This window comes from Falco peregrinus, chromosome 7, assembly GCF_023634155.1.
Source record: "Falco peregrinus isolate bFalPer1 chromosome 7, bFalPer1.pri, whole genome shotgun sequence".
Classification (NCBI taxonomy): Eukaryota; Metazoa; Chordata; class Aves; order Falconiformes; family Falconidae; genus Falco; species Falco peregrinus.
The window spans coordinates 25181328-25207180 of NC_073727.1; the positions used below are offsets into that span (position 1 = coordinate 25181328).

The 25853-nt window shown below is 43.9% G+C and overlaps 1 protein-coding gene across 1 annotated transcript in view; it reads right to left on the reverse strand.

The window, feature by feature from the left end:
• Nucleotides 1-4036: 4036 nt before the first annotated feature.
• Nucleotides 4037-25853, reverse strand: part of SCML4 (Scm polycomb group protein like 4) — an 84143-nt gene continuing 62326 nt past the window's right edge. The window contains exons 8-9 of the mRNA XM_005244031.3: nt 21366-21511; nt 4037-16057 (exon numbers count right to left, since the gene is read on the reverse strand). Of these exons, the coding sequence (XP_005244088.2) occupies nt 15932-16057; nt 21366-21511 (272 nt within the window). The 3' untranslated portion in view covers nt 4037-15931. The remainder of the gene's footprint in view (nt 16058-21365; nt 21512-25853) is intronic.

Consider the following 25853-nt stretch of genomic DNA (forward strand, 5'->3'; position numbering starts at 1 on the left):
TTTTCCTTCCCTTCCTAAATATAAATTTCAAGTTAGTAATAAATACTGGAACAAAAAAGATATGTAATTTTAGTGACAGAGAAACAAATTGATGCTGAATGTATGTGACACTTTTTCAATTTTCCTCTTGTTTTTCCTGATTGTGTTTTGTGCTAAACATTACATTTGCAGATGCAAAATTTAAAGAACACTCTATCTTCAGCTCTGAGAAACATAACATGTAATTTGCGGCTTCAGCCAAGAGTGATGGCCTTATTAGTAATGGGAATTTACTGATTAACTGCTGTTAGCAAAACATCATCTTCAAACCCGTTACTCTGAGACTGGCAGCCGCTCTGTCGGCAGGAGCTTTTTAATTTCATCTCGGGGGAGTTCTGTAGAAATATTTCTCATTTAAACAGCTTTAGCCTCGGCCTTTCAGTAATTTTTATGGTCTCCACTAATAGGTTAACAATTAGTTAAGAGCAACTATCAGCTTAATGTCAAGTCATTCACAGGGAAAAGTTCAAGGAGAGAAGTAACACTATTTCAGAAGATGGCTTATTTTTGAACAAAGAGTTCCCATCAGTTTGAGAAGCCAGAAAGACAAAAATGAGCATGAGAGAAATGGAAAAATCAGCAATGGGGAGAAAAGGCCTGGGGTCTGAGCAGGGCCAGGAGAGGGGTGCCAGGGGGGCAGGGGGGCTGGGGGCACACCGCGGTGCATGGGAGTTACTGGTGCTGCTGGCCCCCAGCCCGGCATGGCGCAGGGAGCAGGTGTTTGTGGGGTGTCAGGGCTTCCCCCCAGCTGCAGCTGCTCCTGAGGGGCTGGCGGGGGATCTGCGCCCCTGCGGCTGGTGCTGCTTCATGTCGCTGCCGTGACTCCCAGCCTCTGCTGGTTCAGAGGTTCAGAGAATTGCTTTACCCTCGCTGCTAGCTCCAACATTCTTGTCCTCTACAGACCACCACAGTCTCCTCTCTCCTTGTCCGTAGCTCTTTAACCAGTTTGTCCCACATTTTCTCCTTTTCCCCCCCACCCTCCACCCCCAGCATTTTCCCTTTTTGCTTACAATTCCTGTCTTTCCTATTCTCTCCCAGTCTCAAGCAAAATCATTAGCCTTCCACCAGCTCCCAGTCTCTCTTTTATCTCCAGGCCCGTCTATTCCTACCACCTTGTCCCTCAGACCCAGCTCTCCACCCCTGCTTGGGATGCATCTTTCTCCTTCATGCTCTCTAGGCACTAACAGGGCACTAGGCAAGTCTACAAGGGAGATGTATTTTCTTGCTCTTAGCCTCCATGCCAGATGTCACAGTGGTCTACACACAGCTGGGAAGGAAAGTCCTGCTCAGCCGTTTGTGGCATGTGTGCAATCAAGATAGCGTTGGCAGATAGATGTGTTAATTAGAATGAGTCTCATTGCCAGGGCATGAATGGAGGTTGATTTTTTCCCCAGGAGCTCTCACACAGTCAGATCTTGGAATTATTTACAGGGTTGGAAGAGTGCTGTGCATTGTTGCCTTCAGAGTAAATCTCTGCTAAACTGGAGCTCTCTGATCCTTCTCCTGGATGTGTGGAATGAGTCAAGGGCATGGGAAATGACTCCTATCTTCCAATAGCTTCTTCCAGCTTAATAATTCATCTTGCCTGGACATAACTTTTAACCAGAAGTTTTCCTCAAAAGACAGGCAAATGAAAATCCTTCCCAGGCCTGTTCAGTGTAAATAGTCATGGGCGGGCGTTCCTCGCAGAGGTCTGAGAAGGCTGAAATGCCCCTGGTATGTTACACTCACCCTCTGTCTGTTAATACCAGGTGAACAGCCTGTGCAGGGGGCTGCATAAAACTTCGTCACCTGCCATAGGTTCCTGACAGATGTGTGAGAGGTAGACAGCTGTATGAGCAAGTGACTGACTGGTATTATATATGGCGCGAGGTCTTAGATGGGGAAGGACGGTCAGGCCACTGTTGCCATCACAGCAAGTAATTAGGGGAAGAAAAGAGCTTGCTATATTTACCTAACGATTATAAAGTGTATCCAAATCTTGTGTTTGCTTTGCATTGCCAGTTTTGGCAAATGGTCTCTCTCTCCCCCTTCTCCCCCCCCCCCCCCCCCCCCCCCCCCCCCCCCGGATATAGATATAGATATAGATATATAGATATTTATCCATTGCCTGAGATCTAAATCCTGGTCTGTGAGCTGTGCAAGGCAGGAATGCTGATGTCTTATCTCCTTGTGTGATTCCTCATGGAGCTGGGATGTGAGCCCCAACTGGGATCTTTAGACAGAATAGTAAATGAAACTGCTGCATGGCCCATGTTATTCAGTGATCTTCAAGATCAATGCTGGCTTCCTGAAGTCCAGTCTACTCTATACACCTCTTATAATCAAAGGAAGTGCCTTTCTCCCTCCCCCCGGTGTTTATTACAGACAAAGTCTGAGCTTCAAACCAAGGAGACAGAGCACTTTGCAGGCAGATAAACCAACGATGGAGTTAAATTGCTTCACCTCAGAAACCAGGCTCTAAATGACTTCAGACAGCTTCTAAATATATTCAGTCTGAAGGAAAACTTTCTTCTGGCTTTAAAGTCTGGAGATAAAAGAACTGTCTGGTGAAGAAAATGCAAATTTCTCCTAGCCAGAAGAGCCAAAATACTGCAGTTGATTGTTTAGGGGTGCAGGGGAAGTATATGGCTGAGGTCAGGCCTGTTGTATGAACTGGGTCCTAACACAGTGGCGTCCCAGGAATGTGAGCACCCATGCCAGGGGAGAGGACAGCTGTTGGCTGTTGGCAGGGGTTGGCCCAGTGCCTCCTGCCAACTCTGCCGAAGCCTTTGGCCACTCAGCACCGGGACGTGTACTCTCCTGCTCTTTCTCCTGTCCCCTGAATGGAGGCACAAGTGACAAGACACAGCTGGGAATGAACCACTTCTGGGTCACTACATATCTCACAAGCCTTCATTTTTGGTCTTAATACAGGAAGGAATAGCATACGAAGAAACAACTTTACAACATTTTTAAAAGACTACCTTAAATTTGGGATTCATAAAGAGGGGCCAGAATCAATGAAATCAAGGGGTGACCTGAACCCACTTTTCTGTAGCAGAGTCCCTCGGATACGTTCATTTACCTTTTCTGTAACATTAGGTTTTGCAGCTGATCTCTATCTGATTACAGAGAGCAATAAGAAGATAGGACCCAAAGACTATTATCCGGGGGCTTATTCTCGCTTTCACTGATGTGGATGGCAAATTGACTTCAAGGGAAACTTCATCATGCTGTAGTATTGATAGTGTTATAGAGGAAAGTGTAATTAAAGGGGGAAAAAAGGAGGAATCATTCAATGCAGTGTATTTCTTGGATAGCTAGAGCTGACTCTACATAACAGGGAAAGCATTTCTTATTTTCTAGGAGAAGTTTTTTAATGCTAGTTGAGCTGAGATTTTTTTGGCTCTTTTTCAGACTTTTTATTGAGACAATTGCTAGAGTATTCCACTAGCTGCCAGTGTGTAAAGTGGGCAGATCAGCCTTGAAATATTATGGTCTTGGGACAAATTTTGCTCTTGTTTGCTCCCCAGAGTAAATCCAGAATAACAGTAATGACTTCAGCTGAGCCACTTCAGATTTACATCAGCATAAATGAGAGCAGGGTCTGCCCATGCAGATGCAGCCTGAGGGATTAGGAGTCTGCCTGTGTGCTGTACCCTTGCTTCAAATTGACACCCTAGCCTTAATTCAGTGGAGAACCAAAGAAACTGCTTGCCCTGCAAATAAGCATTGATGCTAATGTATTGCAGTGGGGATTTATCAACAGGCTGACACCTCAGTATCCATCTCTTATTTGCATAGCAGAGAAATGTGAATAAAAATGTGAGATTAGCTCTGCACCAGTCAGGATAGGAGGTAATTTTGGCATTAGCAGAGCTGCAGGCTCAGCCACAGGGAGTTTGGTAGGTAAAAATGCTTTGTGTGTCTATGAACACTGCAGCTGTGTAAAGACTGAGAGCAGGCCCTTATTTAAAAAATACAGTTTATTAGATAAAACATACATAGAACCAAGTAAATCCAATTCTTTATTAAAAATACAGAAATAATTTTGCAATAGTAAAAGAAAGTACTGTCTTTTTCTATGAAACATAAACCTGAAGGTTTGGGACCTTTTTACTTTACCACAGCTGATCCCCCTCCATACTACATTTTTAAACATACTGCCTCAAATTGTGAAACCCAAGCAAAAATCAGTTGTACAAAATTAAGAACATCTAGACCAGTAATAGCTTAATTGAGACGCAAACAGTAGCATACAGCACACAGAACAGTCAATATACAGCTATACATTAAAACATGCCTCTAAATAGTGACAGAGAATCCACTGGAAGGAGTAAGTTACAAGTAATAAAAAACAATGTTGGAAGAAATAAAAATCACAGTTTGACACTATATTTGTTTAACAGTTGCATATGTATTGAAACACTGTACATATTAAAAATTAATATCTTGGACCCACCCATACAGAACATGCTAAACTGACAGTTATTATTTCACTTGGATGCATGAATATGTATGAGGTGTACATATGGTGGGCAGGTGCATATCTGTGTACATACATCAGACCTGTGTGTACATACACATAGAAAGGCACACACCTCCACAGCTGAAGTCAAATCACTTCAATAAAACCCTTTGAGGCAGGGTGAGAGCAATAATAATATGCTGTTTGTTGTAATCGTGCTGCTTCTGGGACTCCAGGCTTTTATTCGCATGTTATTCTTATCCCTAAGTTCCACATTCATTTTACCTCCGCTCTCCCTTGTTTGCATATTTGTAAAGCAAATACAAAACTATTTAATATAATGCAATGCTCACTGTTGGAGATGATTTATTAGGGAAGGTTTTGATAGCTGAGAAGCATCAAAGTATTAAAGGGATTGCTTTACTTTTCCAGTAAGTGGAACTAAGGGGCAGATGTCTTTTCCTTGACTATTGTTAGCATCTTATGGTAATCCTGGCACAATTAATAATATATCCTGTATGTCATCTTTAGTAAGAATGCTTGGTCAAAAATGGAGAAAGCTTGCATTAAGAAAAGTCATAAGCATCTAAGCCTATGTAGGCATCAAAGCAACCCAATTTGTTTATCATCTCCTGACAATAATAGAAAAATAAAATAATCCTAAAAAACAATGCTAAGTAAAACGAACGGACAGCAGGATGAACATTAAGTAAAAGAATTACTCAGGCTACACAGAATTAGAAATTACCTAGATTCAGAAAAACATGCTGAGCGGTCAGATTGAAACAGAGCTCAAGACTGGTGGCAATGATACAAAGGTGCAGGCTTGGCATCGAATGGCACAGAACTGCATTGCTGCATTGGAACCTTGAGGTGGTCATAGGGTAAGATGCTTTTTTGTTCCTCTCTCATTGAAATAAAGGAAAACTAAACAGTGCTAAGGCAAAAACGTGTAAAAGATGAAGGCAGGAATCCAGACTGTTCTCTCACCAGCGAGTGTGACATCATTGCCTCACTGATGCTGGTGGGGATGGTCTATATCAGCATCAGCAAAGAAGTAGCCTAGGAAGGTTTACACAGCAGGACATGATCAAAACACCCTGGAAAGCTGGATGGTGCTGTGTGCTGGGGATGGGGCAGGAGGCACTGTCAGAAGGCAGTGGTGGGTGCACTGGGGGAAGTTGAAACAGTTTTTTTCTTTCCAAGGGGGCACCCAGGCAGCGTCACTCTTGTTGCAGCCCATGGGGCTGCTGCTAACAATGTTATACCGCTAGTGAAAAAAACCCAGCTGCCTTATGCCATCAAGAAAAGAGCAGGAGCATGGTGACTCCAGCATGGCAGCACCAGCTGGAGTAAAACCTAGCAGAATGATGAAAACAAGTGGGACAGTCTAAGCCAAGGACTTTCAAAATACATCAGCCTTATATACACCTCACATCAAGTCACAAGACCTAGGACTGAAGTCAGCATCGTTCAAGCCTATATTCTCACCATGACAGCACATTTTTATTAAAAAGGAAATCTCATTATTTACATTCTATTTTTAATGTAGATGCTGGCAAGTGAAGGAAGCCTGGTGAGCTAGTGTACGTGAGCTGATTTCTCTGTTTTGAGACCAGTCACAGAGGAGGAACCTGTGCCACATGCTGGACAGGCTGCTGTTAGCTCCTGTGGGATTTGGATGAGAGCAGTCACAAATGCATTTTTCTAATGATGTGAGATGTGGAGATGTTGTGTATATCAGTATTAAGTGGTATAGTCTGTAATAAATTCGGGAATGCAAGGCAGTGTGAGTTTGAACTCTTGGTTGTAACCAAATTGTTTGTATATTCGGGGTATTTTATCTCTGGCAGATTTTGTATATGCTTGAAAAAATTAAAATAACTATATAGTCACTTGCAATCTGGTGTCTCTCACAAAATGTCCATTTCTAAGGTTGTACAGTACTGCAAAAGACATGTCATTCACCTTTCAAGGAGGATGATATTAATATGTAGTAGATATGTAAGAAAGTTCAAGATTGCAAAATACCTGCAAGATGTGATGAAAACAGCCCTGCTTATACGGCCACTGCAGAAACTGAGGCTTATCTAGCAAATTACGGGACATTAAAAATCAAATCTAACACACTTCGAGCTCAGTTAGCAATACAAAACCTGATAGCTGCACATACATCAAAAGCCCCTGTATATGCTTCACTAGCCTTGGAAGCTAATGTTGAGTAGCTGGAAGAGAGCTCAGAGCAACATTTAAAAAAAATAAAAGTGTGAGCAGGACCTGCACTTTTTTGTGGCCTGATTTAAGGCTACCACTTTCCAGCTGGATAGAAACTGTTCTGCTCTCATCCTTCATGCTGTTTGGAAACAGAGACCCAGAGCCAAAATCTGATCTCATTCCCACTGGTCGAAGTATGCAGTAGCCCTGCAGAAGCTACAGTCATTACTCTAAACTCACACTTGTGCATCCATGTGTGAATCTGCCCTGCGTTATTGCACGTATTTCAGTATGAAGGATGATGCTGTAAATATTGCAATGCCTGTTGCCACACAGGTTTTCTCACAATGCTTAATGTAGGCTTACGAGCATGGCCTTTCCTCACTGCCAAGTTTGTCTATCCCACCACCACCTCCCAGCTGGCCAACACCAGTTGTCTTCTTCTTCCAGCCGGATGGCTTTTTCCTACGTCCTGTTGTCCTTATCCCTGGTAATGGGCACCTCTTCTTTCCAACCAACTTTCTGATGCTGGCTGAAAGCAAGCTGGACCTTCTCCAGGTCTGGGAGAGACATGCTGGTGGCTCTGTGCTCAGCATACATTGATGCTCGCACCTGCCTAATGGTGTGCCATTCGCAGGGCCAAGCCTGGTCCACGTGGCCATCAGCAACAGAGCGAGAGCCAAGGATTCATCCCAGCGAGCAGTGTAACTGGGACTCTTCAAACCAATAAGCATTTAAACAGCTTGAATATCAAGAGGCAGCACAGAAAAAGATGGTAGAGGGGAAAACTGCACTCGCCCTGCATAAAAGTGCTGAACCTTTCATGAGGTATTTATTGCAAATAGTCATCAGCCTATGAGTTAAAAACCATCCTTAAAAGGAACCTTTCATGCTGATGAATGAAAGCAGTGGAAATTTTTTTGTGCAAGATAAAGAGCATGTCAAAAAAAAAAAAATACAGACAAGCTAATTCAAAGATGTCAGCGCGTGGTAGTCCTTGTTGCAGCAGAAATGGTACTAGACTCTCCTGTGAAGGGCACTTGATTGAAAGGAAAGAAGGGGTTGCGGAAAACCACAGAGAAAGAGAAAGGGGAAACAGAGAGAGAAGGAAGAGCAGAGAAGAGCCAAAAAGCAGAGAAGGTGTTGCAGCAGGCCTGAAGAGGACACATACACAGTTGCTGAAAGACGGAAAGGAAGGAAAAGAAGAGATGCTGCAAGAAAAAAGCAGAGGAGAAAAAAATGGAAGTAGCTACAGCGGCAGGATAGGAATGGAAAGGGGTGGAAAGTTCCAGGGGGAAAAGACTAGACAGCAGAGGAAGACTAGATGGAGAAGAATGAGGGCAGGGTGAAGGACTAACTGACCTTTAAAGGCCATTTTGAGTGCTATTTTTTAGGTGCATAAGGAAGATATAGGCAAGGTCTGTGCAAGGCATCAGACATGGACAGCACAGGGAGAAAGGCTGGAATATGGTAAGAGCAGGTGATCTTGTGGGTAAGGCACTAGGTTCAGACCAGGAGGTCTGAGTTGAAATTCCTGGAAGTTTGGGAAGGAGGCAATACAGTTCACCTTCATGGAAGTTTTGCTTCATTTTTATCAGTGTTTTGCTATTTTCTGCACACATGGCTGTGGGAAATCCGTGCCATTGACTTCTGTCTGTTCTCAGCATTTATCTGCAACAAGGAAGGAAAACTGCCTCTAGAAAACCCTTCTTCTTAGATTGTCTCTTGTGCCTCATGAAGTTGTCAACTCTCTAGGGCAGCTCGAATGTCTCATAGTATGCCTGCACAGTGCCAGACACAATCTTTACGTGCCCTTGTGACACAAACACTGATAGTGACTTTTGATAACAGCAGCTGAACATGCTTGTGTTTGAACTGTTAGTATTCTCAGAGAGTAAATCAGATACTGATCTCATTTGCATTGGTAAAAATGTGGAATAACTACTAAATTTACAGCAGGGACAGGAAGGTAGATTGGCTTCTTGTAAGCATATAGACTGGGTCAGCAAGAAACTATTTTTCTACTAGGTTTCTGATAGGCATAAAATGAAAAGCTGGTGAATGTTGACCTGCTACACAGCTATAGCTATAGCTTCTTTCTGAAGTCTTTGTGCCACAAGAAAAAGAAAAAGAAGTTTTTATTTAAAGACTGACTGTTACTGAACGGATCAGAAACCTTCTGGATGCTAGAGCACATTAGAAAAGCCATGAAGAAGACAGATAGGATTTAGAGACAGTAATTTTGTTCCAGTGGAACCTGGACACATGGATCAATTCACAATACTGCCACTGCAGCAAATACTCAGGGCCATAAACCATATTACAGATCAAGAAACCATCAAAATGAGGGGTGAAATTAATCACTAGTCTTTCACTGGCTTGGATTCACTGTAATTCAGAAGTCTTTTTTCTCCCCTTCTCCTCTTTCATCTGAAAGACACCAAAAGCTGTGAAACTGCCCCACTCTGAAATGTCCTCCTTTCTGTACCACTTGGACTTCAGGTTTTTCTCATTCCTTACTCTTTTAGAGATCTCAGACAATATGAAATCTGTTGCCTGTATTTCCTGTTCAAAAAGAGAAGGGCAGCATGATCCCAGATTTATATAACACCAAGGGAAAACTCTGGGTAACAAAGACATACTGCTCTATGCAAGGAAAGTTCAATACAAACCTGGAGACAGGACACAGACTCCAGGGGAACCCCAGCAAAGCCTGGGATTTGCCCGTTGTTGAAACCTGTCCTTCCTAGCTGCCCTGCCCTGCTCTTAACTGGCTTCACAGCCCCTCTGTGCAGCCAGGCAAGCGTCTCTGAGCAACACATGCTCACTCACACTCTCCCGTCCAGCCTCAAATGCTGCTTTTTGGCAGCTGCCTCTAGACCAAGAGGAACAAGACTGTAGTCAAAGATGGAGTCTCTTCTGAAGTCCTGTGAGCTATTCCTGTCCGATTATGGCACTACCAAGAGACTCAACCGTTTGAAGTATGATGAAGTGCCGTGGATGCTGAAGGAGCCAAAAACTGTGGGTCACTGGGATGGATTTTGAAAAGTTTATTTTTAAATTCCACCTAGGGCTTCACCTCAGGAACATGTGGAAATCTCCCACTGAAGTCATGTTCAAATCAAGGCAAGTTTCTGCCTAGTGGCATGGCTGAAATCCTCAGCGCACAGGCTTTGGTTTGCTGCAAAGTGGAAAACCTACTTAACCCACCCTCCATGAAACTCGTAACTAAAACACAAAGCTAACGGAGAAGGTGTTGGGATCAGGTAGAGACACAGCTGGAAGAGCTCTCTACCAGGAAGCTAGCAGCTCTCCTGGGAGCAGGGGAGAGGGGGCTGGCCAGCAGCGGCTGTCTCCATTCTTTGCAAGGGAGGATGAAATAACTTGTTAGGCTGTAGTTACTATGGGACGTGGCTGAAGCTTGACCTGGTTTATGAGCCAAGCCCCAGTCTTATGAATCAAATAGAAAAACCTAGGCGGACCTCAGTGGGACATGGGTTTGGCCTAATATGCTTTATTTAGCGTCTTGAGTGAGGGAAACATTTTTCTTTACATTACAGCTGAAAGATTCTTGGGTTTCAGCTTAGGTCTTATGGTGGCAGTGTGTTGCATGCTCATATTTCTTTCTTTTTCTTTAATAAATCACTTTTCTCCTGCACTTAGCCCCTGACCAAAAGCCGCTTGCTTGAACTGCAATAAACCTGACTGGTCAGTGATGTCTCTGCTGAAAGCAATCCCCTCCAAGCACACCGTGCATGCCCCAGCTGACCTCCAGGCTACCACATCGCCACCCACCCCTCTAGCTCCAGGCACCTGGTGGGGAGCAGAGGCTCTGGGAGCGAAGGGAGACAGAGACTGTAAATTCATGTTTGCGTAGCCATACTTCTGAGGCATGGGGATTTGCTGGAGCCGGGGCCAGAATGAGTGAGTTGTGCTAGAGTGCTAGAGTCTATCAGATTTGTGAAGTACAGATGTGATAATACCACTGCAACCACAAAAGAATTTACAACAGGAAGTGTTGCAGCTGTTGCTTATTAGCATTAGTACAAATTACACAAAGCAAATTGTTAGCAGACATGTTTCCATAATACTTAACTCATGGCAGTGAATAAAAGCGATTCTCTTCAAGCAAAATTTTAGATTTCCAAGGGAATCGGTTTCCAATTGTCCATGAAGAGAGCATAGATTAGAAAGCAGCATGCAACGATTGCAAGGCATCAGAGGCAATGTGTGCAGCAACTTGCCTGCTTTCTCTGGTGAAGGTGTGTGAATTTGGGACCATATTTCTTGGTGAGAGAGGGAAAATCTGTACAGCTTCATATGACCCAGTCACCAGCAATGGGGAGCGATGGTGTGTGGGCCCCATTCTGGAGCTGTTGCAGTAAGGTTCTGCACAGAGGAGTGCTTGGAAAGGGAGGGAGGCTCTTGCTGACCTTCTATTTCCCTGAATTTTTGCCCCCAAAGTGCTTATTATGACTTATTTCCCTAGCAACCCCAAGCCTGTTGATATGGAAGCAGCCTGCACTAGCAGAGCAATCCCCTAACACAAGCTCAAGAGGGTGGATTTGGAGACAAAATCTGCACAGCAACAGGCTGAACGCACAGACTGCAATGCTGGGATGTGATCCATGAACAACTGACAGCAAAATCCCCTGGACCAAAACCCTGGGCACAACACCTCTCTGCAGCCAAACCAGTTTCAAACCAGGGTAGGGGCTGGTTTTGGTCCTGTCGTACCTGCCACCCTGCTGGGCCAGCCAGCAGCCAGCGGCCAGTTTGGGCATCTCCTCTGCCTCCCTCCTTGCCACATGGGGGAGAGCCAAGTGACCGGCCCTGCGGAGGGAGGCTGCAGTTCAGAGAGGGCGAGTGCCAGAAAAGCATTTGATTTTATTAATAAAAAGGGAGCATGTAATTTTCGCCTCCCTTCCCTATGCCAAGGCGGGACCAGTTGCATCCTGGCAGATGTCTGCCCCCAAAGATGCTCCTCCACAGGGTAAGCTTTGGGGGTCACCCACAGGTTCCTGGAGGGGCCTGGGGGATCCCCCTCCTGATGTCTTTTTCTAAATAGAAGCCATTCAAAGGAAAAGAGGGAGAGAGGTAGGAAGAGGGGAAAAAAAAGAAGGCATGAATGACTTAACTGAAGATTCTGGGCTATGTTTTGGGGAGGTGAGAGCAGACAAATTCCTCCCTGAGCTTGCTCAGCCTCCAAACAGCGCAGCCAGGAAGGGAGGGCACTGCACCCGGTGGGCAGGAAGGGGCCATGGGGTGGCTGTGCCAGGGTGAGAGGAAGGTCCATCCCTGGCTGCCAGAGTTGGGGCCAGGCTTTGGAGCTGCTCCCTCTCCAAAACCGTACACCTGCTCCCATGTTCTCCTTTCATCCTGCCTTGCCTGTAGAGCACTGGGCAGTTTGTGCTCCCACCACTAACCCAACAGAGGCATGTTTTCACACCAAAACTTCATTAGCTGTTTTCTTATTGTTTTGCTGATTATTGCTGGTTTTGCCAATAACATTCTAAAACTCTCACAGCTGTCCTTGCTTTAAGAAGCAAAGAAGTGTAACTCATGAAGGCTGCTGACAACCTACAGAAATTCAGCGATCAGTTTAAGGGCAATAACAGCCCAGAGTGATGCTTCACATGCCAGTCCCAAGAGTGCCTGCCTGCATTAATCACGTTGAGTGAAGCTGCTAGCGCTGCAAAGGCCACCACGCTCCTCAGCTTGCCAAGCAAGACAGTGGGCTCAGAGAGGTGGAGGAATTCCCGGAGGCATTTCTTGAAACTCAGTTAGGTCTGGCTGGGGAAGGAGGCATTTGTTGGTGTGAGAAGAGAGGCTGTGACAGCAGGTGGTGGGAAGGCAGCGTGGCTGGCCTGTGTTGGCAGCAGAGGCTGGGCTGGTCAGCCACGCTAGGTGCAAGAAGATGGTCTGCCTGGGACCACCAGCTCTGTGCTCCTAATACCCTGCAAACAGCATTTGAGCAAGGGAAGAGCTGTCCCCAAATCCTTGGACTTTGCCTGCTTTCTTTTTTTTTTTATGGTGAATCCTCACAAAACATTGAAACTGCCTGAAGCAACCAAAGTGCTTTTGATTTGCTATGAGTGCTTAGAAGTAGGAAAGAGGCACACGTATTGCTTTTAAGGGTACGCACATCCACCCACCTGTTGGGAACAGTTCAAACATACAGCTGGGTTGGCTGCAGTCTGAAGTGAGAGCTACGAACAGCATAGCAAGTGAAGTGATTTGTACAAGCAATGTCTAAAGCAGCAGCTAACGGAGAAGCAGCCGACGTGCATGTTCTGGCTCTTTAGAGCTTGTTCTGAGGAAATGGCCTGACACTCTCAGCACAGCAGAGCTGCTTAACTACCCTCACTGACGAGACTTCGAAGAGAAAAATTAGTTATAATTGCAATATTACTGCAGCAATGTTTGCCTCCTAATTGCCTTTCAGTGAAAAAAAATAATACATGCAGTGAGGAATTTTTGTTATATGCATTCCTTACATGTAAAATGAATCTATTAACTGCCTCCCCTGTAAAAAAGAGAATATTAAATATCATGGCCTGGACAGACCTGGTGTACCTACAGATGAGATAGCACCACTGACTGTATACGTCAGCTACATACATGAAAACTATTTCAGCATATTAAATGTATGAACATCACTGCCAATATGGAGTCTATACATACTGTGTCGGTATTATCAGCCGTCTCGGCTCTAATGTCCGGAGCAGGGAAGGTGGGGTGAAGGAGTGAGTTGTGGAGCTGAATGGGAAGGTTTCTTGCTCAGGAAAGTCTATAGTTCTGGGGGGTTTTTTTCCCCATTCTCAGAGCAAAATGTGAGGCTACAGATTCTACAGGAAAATACAATAAAATGCAAAAATCTTCTTGGAACAAAAATGTTCCATTTCCAAAATGTCAAAACGATGTTTTGACGTTACTGAAAGCTGTAGTTGCAGTTAAATAGAATTTTACATTAGAAAGTGACATGCTGTTATAAAGAGTTTTGATTTTGACAAAGTGGGATTTTCCAGCATTGAAACCATCTGATAAAGTCTAACAAGTTCTGGCTACTGATATACTATAGCAAACTGGGGTTTTAAGTGGAGGAATTAAAACCAACTTTTGAAAAAAGAGAGGTTAACTATGTTCAAAATTAGGGGGGGCGGGGGAGAGAGAAAGACTGAATACTCTCTGAAGGTGGTATTACTAATACAGCAAAATTTTCATGTATTGTGGGGATCTTTGTTGGGGGAAAAAAAAATGTAAGAGTGAAAAATGAACTATACAGGTTTGATGTTGATGTGAAGTCACCTCTGCCTCAACCAGACAGCCAGCTGAACAGGTTTCCATTCTTGACACCACAAACACAAAGTGATGTGGGTGGGTGTTACATTCCAAGCAACATCATATTTAGGGTTCAGTAGATTACATCACTCAATAGTATATGACTTTTCATTTAATACGCTTGTTCAGCTATTCCTATTAAAGGTGTTTCAGCGTGCAGACAGGATTTGCTGAAAGCTGGTCTGTCCTGTAAAGATCCAATCCTGCAAACGTATGCAGACAACTTTCTTAATTTGGGGAGTAGTCCCCAAGAGTTTAGTGAAAGTCTTGCAGGGTATGGTTTTTCATATAGTTAAGGATTTCCAGCATTAGGCCTCGAACAGGTATCTTTTTTGTAGGAGTTCCAGTCTAGCAATGTGCATCAAGTTGAATTTTATTCCATGAGGTATTTTTGGTAATATTCTGTTCTGTGTAAACAGGGTCAGACAGTATGATGTCTCACATATTATCAGGACCCTGTTTCTTGATTCAGTTGAGGCTAGCTCTAAAATAATCTGCATGACACGCAAACACTTGCTACCTCTCCTTGTCATGCACTAAGGGTTTAAACTCTATGGAAGTGTCCCTTAGTAGTCCTCCTTTGTGAAGGATGAAAACGAGGGCATACGCATGCCACGGATTACTTCCTCAGCCTGAGACCTGTCCTCTCCCCACTGGCTATGTGGAATACCAATGAGCACCTTTTGGTTTGAGTAAGAGGCAAAAGAGCATTATTTTTAATCCACTTGAGATGGAAAGCCTGCCACATCTGCATGTGTGCCAAAAGCCTCAGCGCCATCAGGAACCGACCCTACAGCGTCAGCCCTGGACCTGACTGTTGTTGCAGAGTGCAGAGACGTGCCCTGCATTGCCAGCTCCTCGTGGGGAATGCTCCCATCCAGCTCACTCATTTTTTAAAAATGCAAAAAAAAATCAAACCCCAAAATTCTGCTTTTTCTTAGAGTCCCACAAACTGTATACCAGAGAGAAATGGCTCAGGGAAGGGAGCTGACAGCTAAACATGCCAGACACCGTAGGAGCCATCCACCCCCTCTTCAGCGTAACGGGAAGCATCCTGTCAGTAACACTCTCCGCATTTGGGCTTTTCTTGAATTAATTATCTGTAAACGGTGACGGCCTTATCCTGCTGGGAGCCTGTGTTTCCTTTTCGGCATTTACGGCTGTGCTTGATAGGAGAGTTGTGATGGTCAAAGCTCATCAGACAAAAAGCACCATAGCATCAGAGCTCCAGCCTCAAGTCTATTAGGGCTGCTCCCTCTAGTGGGAAAAAGTACTTTAGCTGCAAAAAGACCTTTTTTACCCTATTTTATTTTTCTTTTTAAAACTTTCTTTTTTCTTCCCCCCCCCCCCCTTTTTTTTTTCTTTTTAAGTGAAGAATTCAAGTTTTCCAGATAGTGCAAGACGTGGGGCAGTTCCCATCAGACAACAGGTGACCAAATGCCACGCTTTTCCAGCCCTTGAGCGCAGGTGGTGGAGCTGGAGCCCAGCTGATGTGGGTCAGTGGTTACTCCCCCAAGGCAGACCCGTGGCAAGTGAGGGACTCTTGGTTAGTCTTCCAGCAGTCCTCAGCATATGCTGTAGCTGTGTTTGTTTTTGATTTCCCACTTCTGATTACAAAAATAGGACTTACTATAATCATAATAATATTAATGATACAAAATAATTATTGTAATTATATACTTTTTGGCAAATTATTAACACAAAGCAGCCCAAAAGACCCCATTGGATTAAAAAAAGGTGACAATGCACAAATGGCAAAAAAGACAAAGTCTTTGTTAAAAAAGAAGGAAAAGCAACCTGCAAATGAATGCATTTCTGTAAGGCAACATGTTACCTTTCGTTTTCCATCTGGATTTAGGTCAGATTCTGTTGGTGTTCATGAAATTGTTAGAACTTGGCTTGCTTGAGCTTATCAATGTGGTAACACAGTTTCAGCGCAGGTCCCAGTTTCAGCCCCAGGTATTTCATGATCATGTCACTTTTCAGCAGCAGCAAAGCATTGCCATCAATCTCCTGGTTTCAAAAGAGAGAAAAAGAATCAAAATCTTAACTACCTTCCAGTGCTGTGTCCTGAGACATTAAACAAGGTAAAGCAGAAGCAGCCTATCTTTTAGTAGAGCTAGCTGAAATGTCATGCATTTTGAAATTTCATTTAAAAAATTGAAAACTGAGGTATGATAGGAAGAAGCTCTAAAGGAGGGTTTAATCAAATACTATTTTTTATTCTTAAAGGATCTGTAATGTTTGTCTAGGTATTCAATTATTTGAATATAATATATTCATTATCATATAATATATTGAATATAATATATTCAATAATTAAACCACAAGGATTTTTTTAAAAAATCAGAGTTGCTCTAAGCCCAATTCTGAGAAAAGCCAGTCATCCTTGAGAGAAAGGAGTGATGGAGGGAGAAAGGATGTGGCCTCATGAACTGCTAATAGTGCACCTCTGAATCTCAGTTCCAGCTTTGTCCATGGCTATCTGCATGTTTCACGTATTTCCAGTACACTTACATCCAGTGATATATATATAGAGATATATATTTCTTGTTCCTAAATTGAAGTCAGTAGTAACTTGTTGATTTCCTTGCATTTATTAATAGCATTTGTCCAAATTTAATTTAATACTTGTGTAATTGGAGGAAATTGCCACCAAGTCTAGTTGTTTATCCCAGACCTGTTGGCTTGAAAACCTTTTGAAATTACAAAGTGCAGTACTGAGCACAAAGTAGCACGGGTGTACAGAGAAACAGATTCTGTTTTACTATGGACTGTAAACCACAGAAGCTTTCAGCTACATTGTCCTTCCCTGGATCCCGAGCTCATCTGGTTTTTCCTGACTGTATTAGTGGATCTGCTAAAAAATCTACCCATCCCCACAGTCTCCACCACACTTACATACCTGGACCACCACAGCTAAAACATCACGAGTGCTATCTATGTGTGCGTACATATATATACACACATACACACACACACACACATACTAATGCTTTATATATTGTATTCTATGATTTTGATGGTCAGATCTTCCTCTGTGATCCATTACCTACTAATTAAGCAATACTATAGATCCTAATTTGCCCTGATCATTATTATTCCATTCAGTAGGTGATTTAGTTGATGAGCAGTTAAGGTCACTTTCTGATTAACTCAATCAATTAACGCTCATCATTTTTCAACCCCCACTCTATCCATAATAGAAACCCTCTTCACCTTCTCCCTCTCCTTCCCACTATTTTAAGGAATCTAAAGGAAAGCATTACATGTAAATAATATTTACTTAAGAAAGAAAAGAAGCACCCTGTAACTCTGGTGCCTAAGGGTAAAAACACTGTCAAGGGTTTGGTGTGGAGGCAGCTGTTTCTAAATGTTGAGTTCAGCATTTTATTATTTCCTTTATTATTACTGTGTAGGGGTCAAAATTAGACTCCATGCCAAGAGTATGCCAGAGGGAGCATTCGTATCCAATTAAATATCCCATATTAGCCATGTCCCTGTGCATACTGTTGGCTTGACTTCTATACAGTATTACTGTGTCAGCCCTTTAAAAAATAATTTTAAAAAGAAGGATTCTATAGTATGGTCCCCAAATTTGCAATAGCCCCGCCAAGAAGATCTTGAACCAGGTCTGGAGCTGGTAAAATTCAGTGTCATCAGTGCAATTAACTTGTTTCACATGGGTTGGGATATGGCCCACTGCAAGTTAGAATATTGCAGGAGATCATTGCCATCTTCCTGCAAGGGGATGGACACAGCAAATGTATGAGCTGCAAAGTCGTGATACGGTGGGTACAAACATACAGTTTCTACCTGCCAGAATAAATATCACTGTGTTTGTGCCAGCTTCTTGGAGCACTTGTTCTGAGGATACTGTTCAAAAAGCAGAGTAGCCCCTAAACAAGCCCTGTGCCACGCAAACAAGAATTGCATCTGGTGGCGGATGTCCCCCAGGATGAGGCTTTTAATGAGAAAGATGAAAGTCCCCGTTTTCATGGGTGTTCACGCACTTAATTCTGAGTAAAATCAAAGACTTCAGGATCTATTTCTTGCTTGGGATAAATACAGAGACAGGTATATATACACACGCGCGTGTGTGTGTGTGTCTGTGTCTGTGTGTGTGTGTGTCTGTGTGTGTCTGTCTGTCTGTGTGTGTGTCTCCCTTCTTTTGTATTCTGAAGTCTCATGAACAGAAAACAGCCCTGGTAAGGCTGCAGCAGAACTGCAGTGAGTTGCAGCTCAGACTTTGAGGTCAGTGCTCAAACACTCGAGATGAAGGTCTAGAGAAAGATGCGTGCTCATAAGTCTGATGTCTAGCACTGGTGGAGACAGGTTGCTATTTGAATAAATTGGATTAATTATGTCAGACTCAAAGGTTTTTGTCTCCTTCATACATGCATTTGCCAATCACTGGCCATAATTAAACTGTCAGACCATAACACTGCTTCAATCCCTTCCAGCTTGAGCTCTCTACTTGCTAATTCCCTGTGTAACTCTTTCCCTTCCTCCATTTGCCTTCCTCCCAGTCTTTCTACCAAGTCTTTCTTGCTGAGAGAGCACAGCATGGGGCTGTCACGCAGTGCCGCTACGAGGTCCCTGCCGGGCTGATAGCTCCTTTACACAAAGCCAAAAGATCTATCAGCTACAGGCTGGCTTCTCCTTGGCACACAGCCCTGCCAAGGGAGCAGGGAACAGTGGAGGGGAGGCAGTAGGCAGTTTCACGGTCTTTGACGGACACTCTCAGGAGCTGCCTGCGACAGAGCTCCTTGGGTGTCTTGGCAAGAAGAAAAGCTTCTTCTCCTGGTGAGAAGAGCAGAGACAGAGCCAGGTCATCCTGCAACGCCTGTTGCAGCAGTGGAGGACGCGGCTGTACCTCCTTACTGCACAATGGGAGAGCCCGCTCTGGGGACTGCGGTCAATGCCCAAATGGCTAAATATGGCAGCAGGAGAGCATGCTGCCTGCATGCAGTCCATCTCCCCCAGACCCTTCTTCCTGGTGGTCCCACCACCCTTTCCCTTCCAGTGTTACAGCTCAGATAAGCTGATTGCCAAAGCAACAATTTCAGGTGATAGCTGGGTCTTGTCAATGACAGTAAGTGCTTCTAAGTATTCTAAGTAAATTATACACCTGCTTCACAGAAAGATTGAACATACAGGAAGATATGGCTAAGGTTAATGGACTAATCACTTGTCTTTCACCCCTGGGGTCTCCGTGCTAATCAGATGAGACTTGAAAGCTGAAAAATTGCAGGCACATATATAACTCAAAGGCATAATTGAATTGAGTTGTGTGGTAATCTTACCCAGGTTCTTACACCTATGGCATATTTTACAAGGAAACCAATGATAAGTAGAGCCCATGGGTGCTGGGTGTTCAACAAAGGATGACAGGGACAGTCTTTAGTAGCAATTTAGCTTGATCTTTTTGGTCACAGAGCAGCTGTAGTATCATGGTATGCTCCAGTGCAGCTGGCCCATGACTGCCTGAAGCATGTCACTGCCCCATTGCTAGATAAAAGCATGTTGTGTCATCCTTTGCTACAAGTGGAAACTAGATAAAACCGATGCTTTTGCACTGTCCATATTTACAAGATTAACTTTACATATTTCTTTTCTTTGGGAATTATCTGTATGCCTTAGACCATGGCAATTCTCTCTCCCTTGCATGAAGAGATTTCTCTTGATGCATAGCCCTTTCTGACAGTCTCAAAAACTCATGCTGAAGCAAGTGCCTTTAAATCTGAAGGTGGCTTTCCTATCTGCCTGGTTACCCACATGGCCAATGTAGGCCATGTTTTCATTATCAGGTTATAAGGCAGATCTGACTTCTATGTAGAAGGCAGTGAAAGTAGGCTGGTCCTAGCAGTAGGTCCTAGCACCACTGTGCCTGCTCTGTTATTCTCATCCCACTGGACTGTCTGTAGAACAGCAGATGGCCTCAATAGCTGCCTAGGGTAAGCAGACACCAAGGCCAGTGTTCATCAGTGCTCCTCAGCCACCTCTTCTCCTCAGTATCTAGAAACTGCATCCAGGATATAGCTGGAAGTCCATCCGTTGTCTCCCTTAGCTCTTGTCGGCAGCCCCACATTCCCACCTGTCCCTGCTGGCACACTGGCAAGGAGTGGGACCTGGTGATCAAGCTCTCTCACCTGCTTTGCAACCTGAGGTGCTGTTCAGGAGTCAGGTCTGGGGAGCTCTTCTCCTTTAGACCTAGGTCCAGGCACTTACATCCAAAGCTATGACCTCCAGCTGAACACAAGCGAGTCACTTTTAGAGTAAAATCCATGTTCATAGCCAGACTGAATTGATCAAGTAGAGATGGAGGAGGAGGAGGAAGCTGAAGATGCTATTAGACGCATTGGTGCCAACTCCATATACAGCAGCAGAACAAGAAACTCCAAATCAGATGTGTGTTTACAGTCTTCCCCTTTACTAATCAAGGATAATATCATCTCCACCACTGGAGATTGCCTAGCAAAAGCAGCTATCATATTCTCCAGTGAGTCAGCAGGTCTGTTAAATTTGATTATGTAGTTACATAATACTGAGGGGAAAAAGATTAAAAGCCTGGCTGTTTTGGGTTTCTCCTGCTAAATATCCAGAGACACATGAAGTATGCTCTTCAGAGAAGAATCATAGGTATCTGGGGAAAAAATTGTCATTGAAATGAGGCTTTTTTGTGCCAATCTGACAATGAAAAATGAGCACCAGATCCTCAGTGCTCTTAGGCTTGGCATAGAAACAGTTTACACTGGTATAGTTGGAAACAAATAGTGAGCATTTTCTAAAGACTTTGTTAGGGCATCCCTGCTGAAGGATAAATTAGAATAGAATAGAATAGAATAGAATAGAATAGAATAGAATTAGAATAGAATAGCATAGAATAGAATAGAATAGAATAGAATAGAATAGAATAGAATAGAATAGAATAGAAATTTCAGTTAGAAGGGAGCTACAATGATCATCTAGTCCATGACCACTTCAGGGTTGACCAGAAGTTAAAGCATGTTACTAAGCATGTTATCCAAATGCCTTTTAAATACTGAGAGGCTTGGGGCATTGACCACCTCTCCAGGAAGCCTGTTCCAGCGTTTGACCACCTTCTTGAGTGGTAAGTGAACGTTTCTTCAGCCAAACCCCCTCAGCAGAGCTGAACTCCTTGCAGGACCCTGTGTTCAGCCTGGCTGAGAACAAACACTGCCTAAAGCCTCCGAAGGCAGCTGAAGGGGTGTGTATGAGGTGTACTGTCTACCTCTTGCAACTGCCCATACACTTGGCTTAAATTACCCAGAAGTGGCAAGGGCAGCCTTCTACATACGTGTTTTCTGAAGAGCTCCACGTGGGGACCTAAAGCTTGAGGGTCAGCATCCTTGACAAACCAAACCACATCATCCACTGTCCAGGTCAAAGGATTCTTGCTTGATGGCCGAGCCGTGTCTTGTCGTTCTGGTGAAGGACTTGAGGCTATTGGTACAAAAAAAGCCCACAACAGCGCATTAAAATGGCACACAATAGTTTCCTTGGTTTGTGAGTGTGCATGGGTAGGGGGGACCTCACTGCGGTGTTGGATGTTTGATCTGTGTGTGCAAGTATCAGCCTGAGATGGTGGGGTGGGGAGAGAAGGGGACTTGGAGCAGTTTCTGATCTGACTGCTTATCGGGAGACATGATCCCAGCTGGCAAATTGCATTAAAAAACATGAAACCCTCAGGTTCCTGCTGGGGAAGGAAAAATGTGCCAGCTGCCAGGCTCTTAAACTGAGCTGCCTCTGCTGTCTGCTCTGCAAGCAGTGGGGATCTTGGCTCAAGAAGACACCACCCTCCCACCTGGAGAGAAAGTGCTTCAGCACTAAACAAAGGAGCTTGCCATTGAATGCAAAGGGTAGAAGATAAAATCAGGATTTAGCAAATAGGGTTTTTTTCTTCTCATTCAGATGTTTAGACTTATCTTAGAGCTTAAAGGAAGGTTTCCAGTTCATATCCTCCTAATCTTAGGCTCTCAGGAAAACGATGGTCCCCGATGAATGCCTATTTGGAAAGCTACTAAAACACGCAAAGATGAACATTACACATGCGACTTTTTAATGGTACAAGCCCTGGATGATTTAAGGTCACTTCAGCTTGCTGTAGCTTTAAATCAAGTGAATAAAGGCACATTGGAATGAAAGTGCATTTATGTTTTTGTTCTTAGTCTCTGCAGAATTATAAATCTCAGCCTCCATGTGAATACAATTTGCACCCCCACTTATGCTGCTTCACTATTACAAGAACTATATTATGCTAGGTTATAGGAAAGCTGTTTAAGTTTGTTTATACCCACACCAAGCAAAGTTTTCATTAGCAGGTGGCAGCACACAGATGTATAAAATGTGACTTGTCCTGCTCATCTCTCTCTGTTAAGGCCCATTTTTTAATGAGAGAGGTGCAAATGGCAAGCAAGCAGACACTACAGAAGGCAAAAAAGGAAACAGAAGAGTGCAAGTAGAGAGGGAGCACAGATACCTAAACTGGAGCCTGGAGAAGCCCCAGGTAGACAAGAGGACAGTCAGAGTTGCTAAGGAGAGAAGGTCTGAACTCTCCAGAGAAATACCGAGCTTATAGAGACAGATTAAATGTGTGAGAATCCCTATGCATGACTTAAAACATGATCTTAATGCGTGTGAGCAAATGTAGTGGGCTGCGTTTGTGGCCTGTGTAGACTGTCGTTCCATTGACTTCAACAGAGCTGTGCTGATTTATATTAGCTGAGGCTCTGCCCCTATATGCCCAATAATGGTTTTATATGCACATTGGTCCTTTTTCCTTTGCCACCATGCTCATCTTACAGTATAATATAATGAGGTATATTTTGCAGTTACAAAAGATGAACTCCAGAAAGCAGCAGTGCTGTGAATGTGCAGATCTGGTCGATGGGCTTCATAATGGGATGTGATGTAAATATCATGATAATTAGACTCTCATTTGCTAAGTCACTGTTCTGGATATAAAGGACAAGGAATAGCCGCAGGTCCTCTTAATTAGACAGCAAGGATTGGTGTTCGTATGGACTCAGGCGACCCTGGGCTCTGCTCACAGAATAAATGCAATACACAATGGTACAGACACCATCTGGAGCCTTTGGCACGAAACGATGAAGACAAAGAGTGCAAAACAAACAGGTCTTGGCCAACCCCTGGACCATCAGTAACATTGAGTAACTTTGTCACGGACAAGTGGGAGAACTGAGACTTGTCTTGGAGGCAGAGGGGCGAGTATTTCTCCCCTGCCTGATTTGCTGATGGTCTGGATGCCAGCTGGTGCGTGGAGATATTGGGCACCTTGGCACCTCAAACCCAAGGTCAGGGAGAAAACCCAGGCTTTTGCAAACCAACCAGAAAACAGAGGGGGTGGGGGGGGGGTGGGGGGGGGGGGGGTGGAGGGATGGGGAGAGAAAGGTTTGGCTGTACCCAAGGGGTTGCAGAAGTTTCTGTGCTACGATCATAACGTGGACAGGGGAGATTTGTACCACTACTGAGGATCACATTTTTTCCCTTAAATTGGTACGAATGTAAGGAAAGCCCAGGGGGCTTAGCCTGGGATTCACACTCAACACAGAGAGAGCAGCCCCCAGCCCAATGAATCCTGCCCGCAACCCACTGCTTCCAGAAATGCCAGGAAAGGGCAAAGGGGAGCAGAGACCCCCGAGAGCAGTTGGGATCCTTCACAGGTATCAGAAATATCTGTGATGAAAGGAAGGGAGATGGGAAGAAAAGGTTGAAATGACAGGGGAATTCTATTCACTCCTTCACAATCTAGCAATCAATAGCATAAACCTGATTTTTAAAAGACAAATATATAAACGACCTTTCTAAAGAGACTACATGGCTAGAACTCTTCCAGGCCCTAGCAGCTGAAGATAACCCTTTCAAACCCCTACCTGAGGTATAATATAATAACATAAAAACAAGAATTATGTGTAGATACTAAATCTTCAGAGATTGTTTCGTCTTTATTTACCTACCTAGAGTTGAATCTTGGATTCTCTGCTGCTTTTTCATGAATTAAGATGTTATTTCACTTGTGTGTAATAAGCTACATTTAAATGTTGTTAGTAAAACTGGGATGCCATCAGCTTACAGAAAAATATCTGGAACATAGTTTGTTGCTGGTGAGTCTGGAAACAATCTGTTTTTCTATATCTTTTAAAATGTATTTTGTTGTTTAACTTACTTGGCTTTTTAACATCATAGTTTACACATTTAAGTGTAATCTCCCCATTTACAAAAGAGAATAAAATAATTTCATGTCCACACAAAGGCCTGGGGTTTGCTTCAATAGCATCACTTTGCTGAAAGATTATATTAAGCACAAAAGTGTTTGATGGCAGCAGGGCAAGTACTATACATTTTTTCTTATCTGAAGGTATTCACATTTAACCTAAGAATTAGATAAATGAGGAAGTCTCATGTCTCCCGGGTATCCTATGCCATCCTGTCATCAGAATTAATCAAGATGATAATGAATACTCAGATTACAAAGAGATGGGAGTGCTCGCGACCAATAATTATTTTTAGAGATCATAATCTAGGTCAAATCCAATTTCCTGTTTTTGACAGGTGGCAAAAATTTGTCAAATTAATGGAATGGGATATGGAAATTTAGGTAATCAGAGGGAAGCACTTCCCCCTCCTGCCTGAAGCGATGTCGGGGAAGGAGAGTGAAGAGGTTCTTCTGCAGGAAGAAGGTCTTGGAGCATCCCAGTAGAGACCACTGCCTGCACAGAAATGGCTGGAGATACCGGGTCAGTGGCCAAAACCCAGTGAATCTGATGGAAAGATGTGGCCTGGCTTGGTCTGAGCTCTCACCCCACACAGGCTTTTCTCTGCCCCCTGCCTCTGGCCTCAGGACCTTCCTGAGCAGGAGGACGGAGAGAGAGAAAGCCAACACCCAAACAGCTGCAGAGGCATGACAAGGAAATCTGATGCTAAAATGGAGTTAAACCTGTGAAGGAAGGAAAGATAAATAACAGACTCCCTAAATATGTTCTTGGCAAACAAACAGAGCCCAGAGGGAGTACGGTCATTGATAGATAAGAGTGGAAAGGGAGTGACAGATGAACTTTAATATTGCTGCAGGCCTAAATGATTTCTTTGCCTCAAGGGAAGGGGGTGGGAATGAAATTTTAAAAGGTTCTTTCTGATTGCACTGGAGCAGATAATAAGGAGCAGCAGATCTACTGAAACTAAGCAGAAGTAGCAGACCCTCAAAGGCGCAGAGAAATGGGAATTATTTTAAAAAAACAAACCATCTCCCACTATAAACAAGAGGAAGGCTTTGTAGAAGACACTTTTCTAAATGTCTAAGGCATACCAAGCAGAAGAGGAGAGGAATCAGAAAAGTAGGTGTGTGGAAGAACACAATTACAGGATATTTATGGGTGGGAGGGGGTTTGATGAGCCACAGTCAGTGGAGAGCTCTGCAAAGATTAGGCTTAGCATGTCAGTTTGCACTGGCAAGTGCTTGCAGGAGATGCCGTGTACCACCTGGCTGGTGGCCTCAGCCCCACAGTGTGGCAGGGCAGAGTCCCTGCCCCCCCAGCATGGCAGCTGCTCCTGCTCCAGGCATGGCATACACTGCGTAGGGGTGCAACATGGCAGGTGCTCCTTTGCCCAATGCAAGGGCAGCCCAGCATCCAGCTGCATGAGGTGTGGCGATGGGCTGGTGTTAAATATTTATTTGGGCTTTTCTTGCTTTGCCTCTCTTTTGCAGGGGGAAAAAGAAGGCAGCTCACTGAAAGCATCAAAACTTTCAGGCTGTAAATATCCTCAA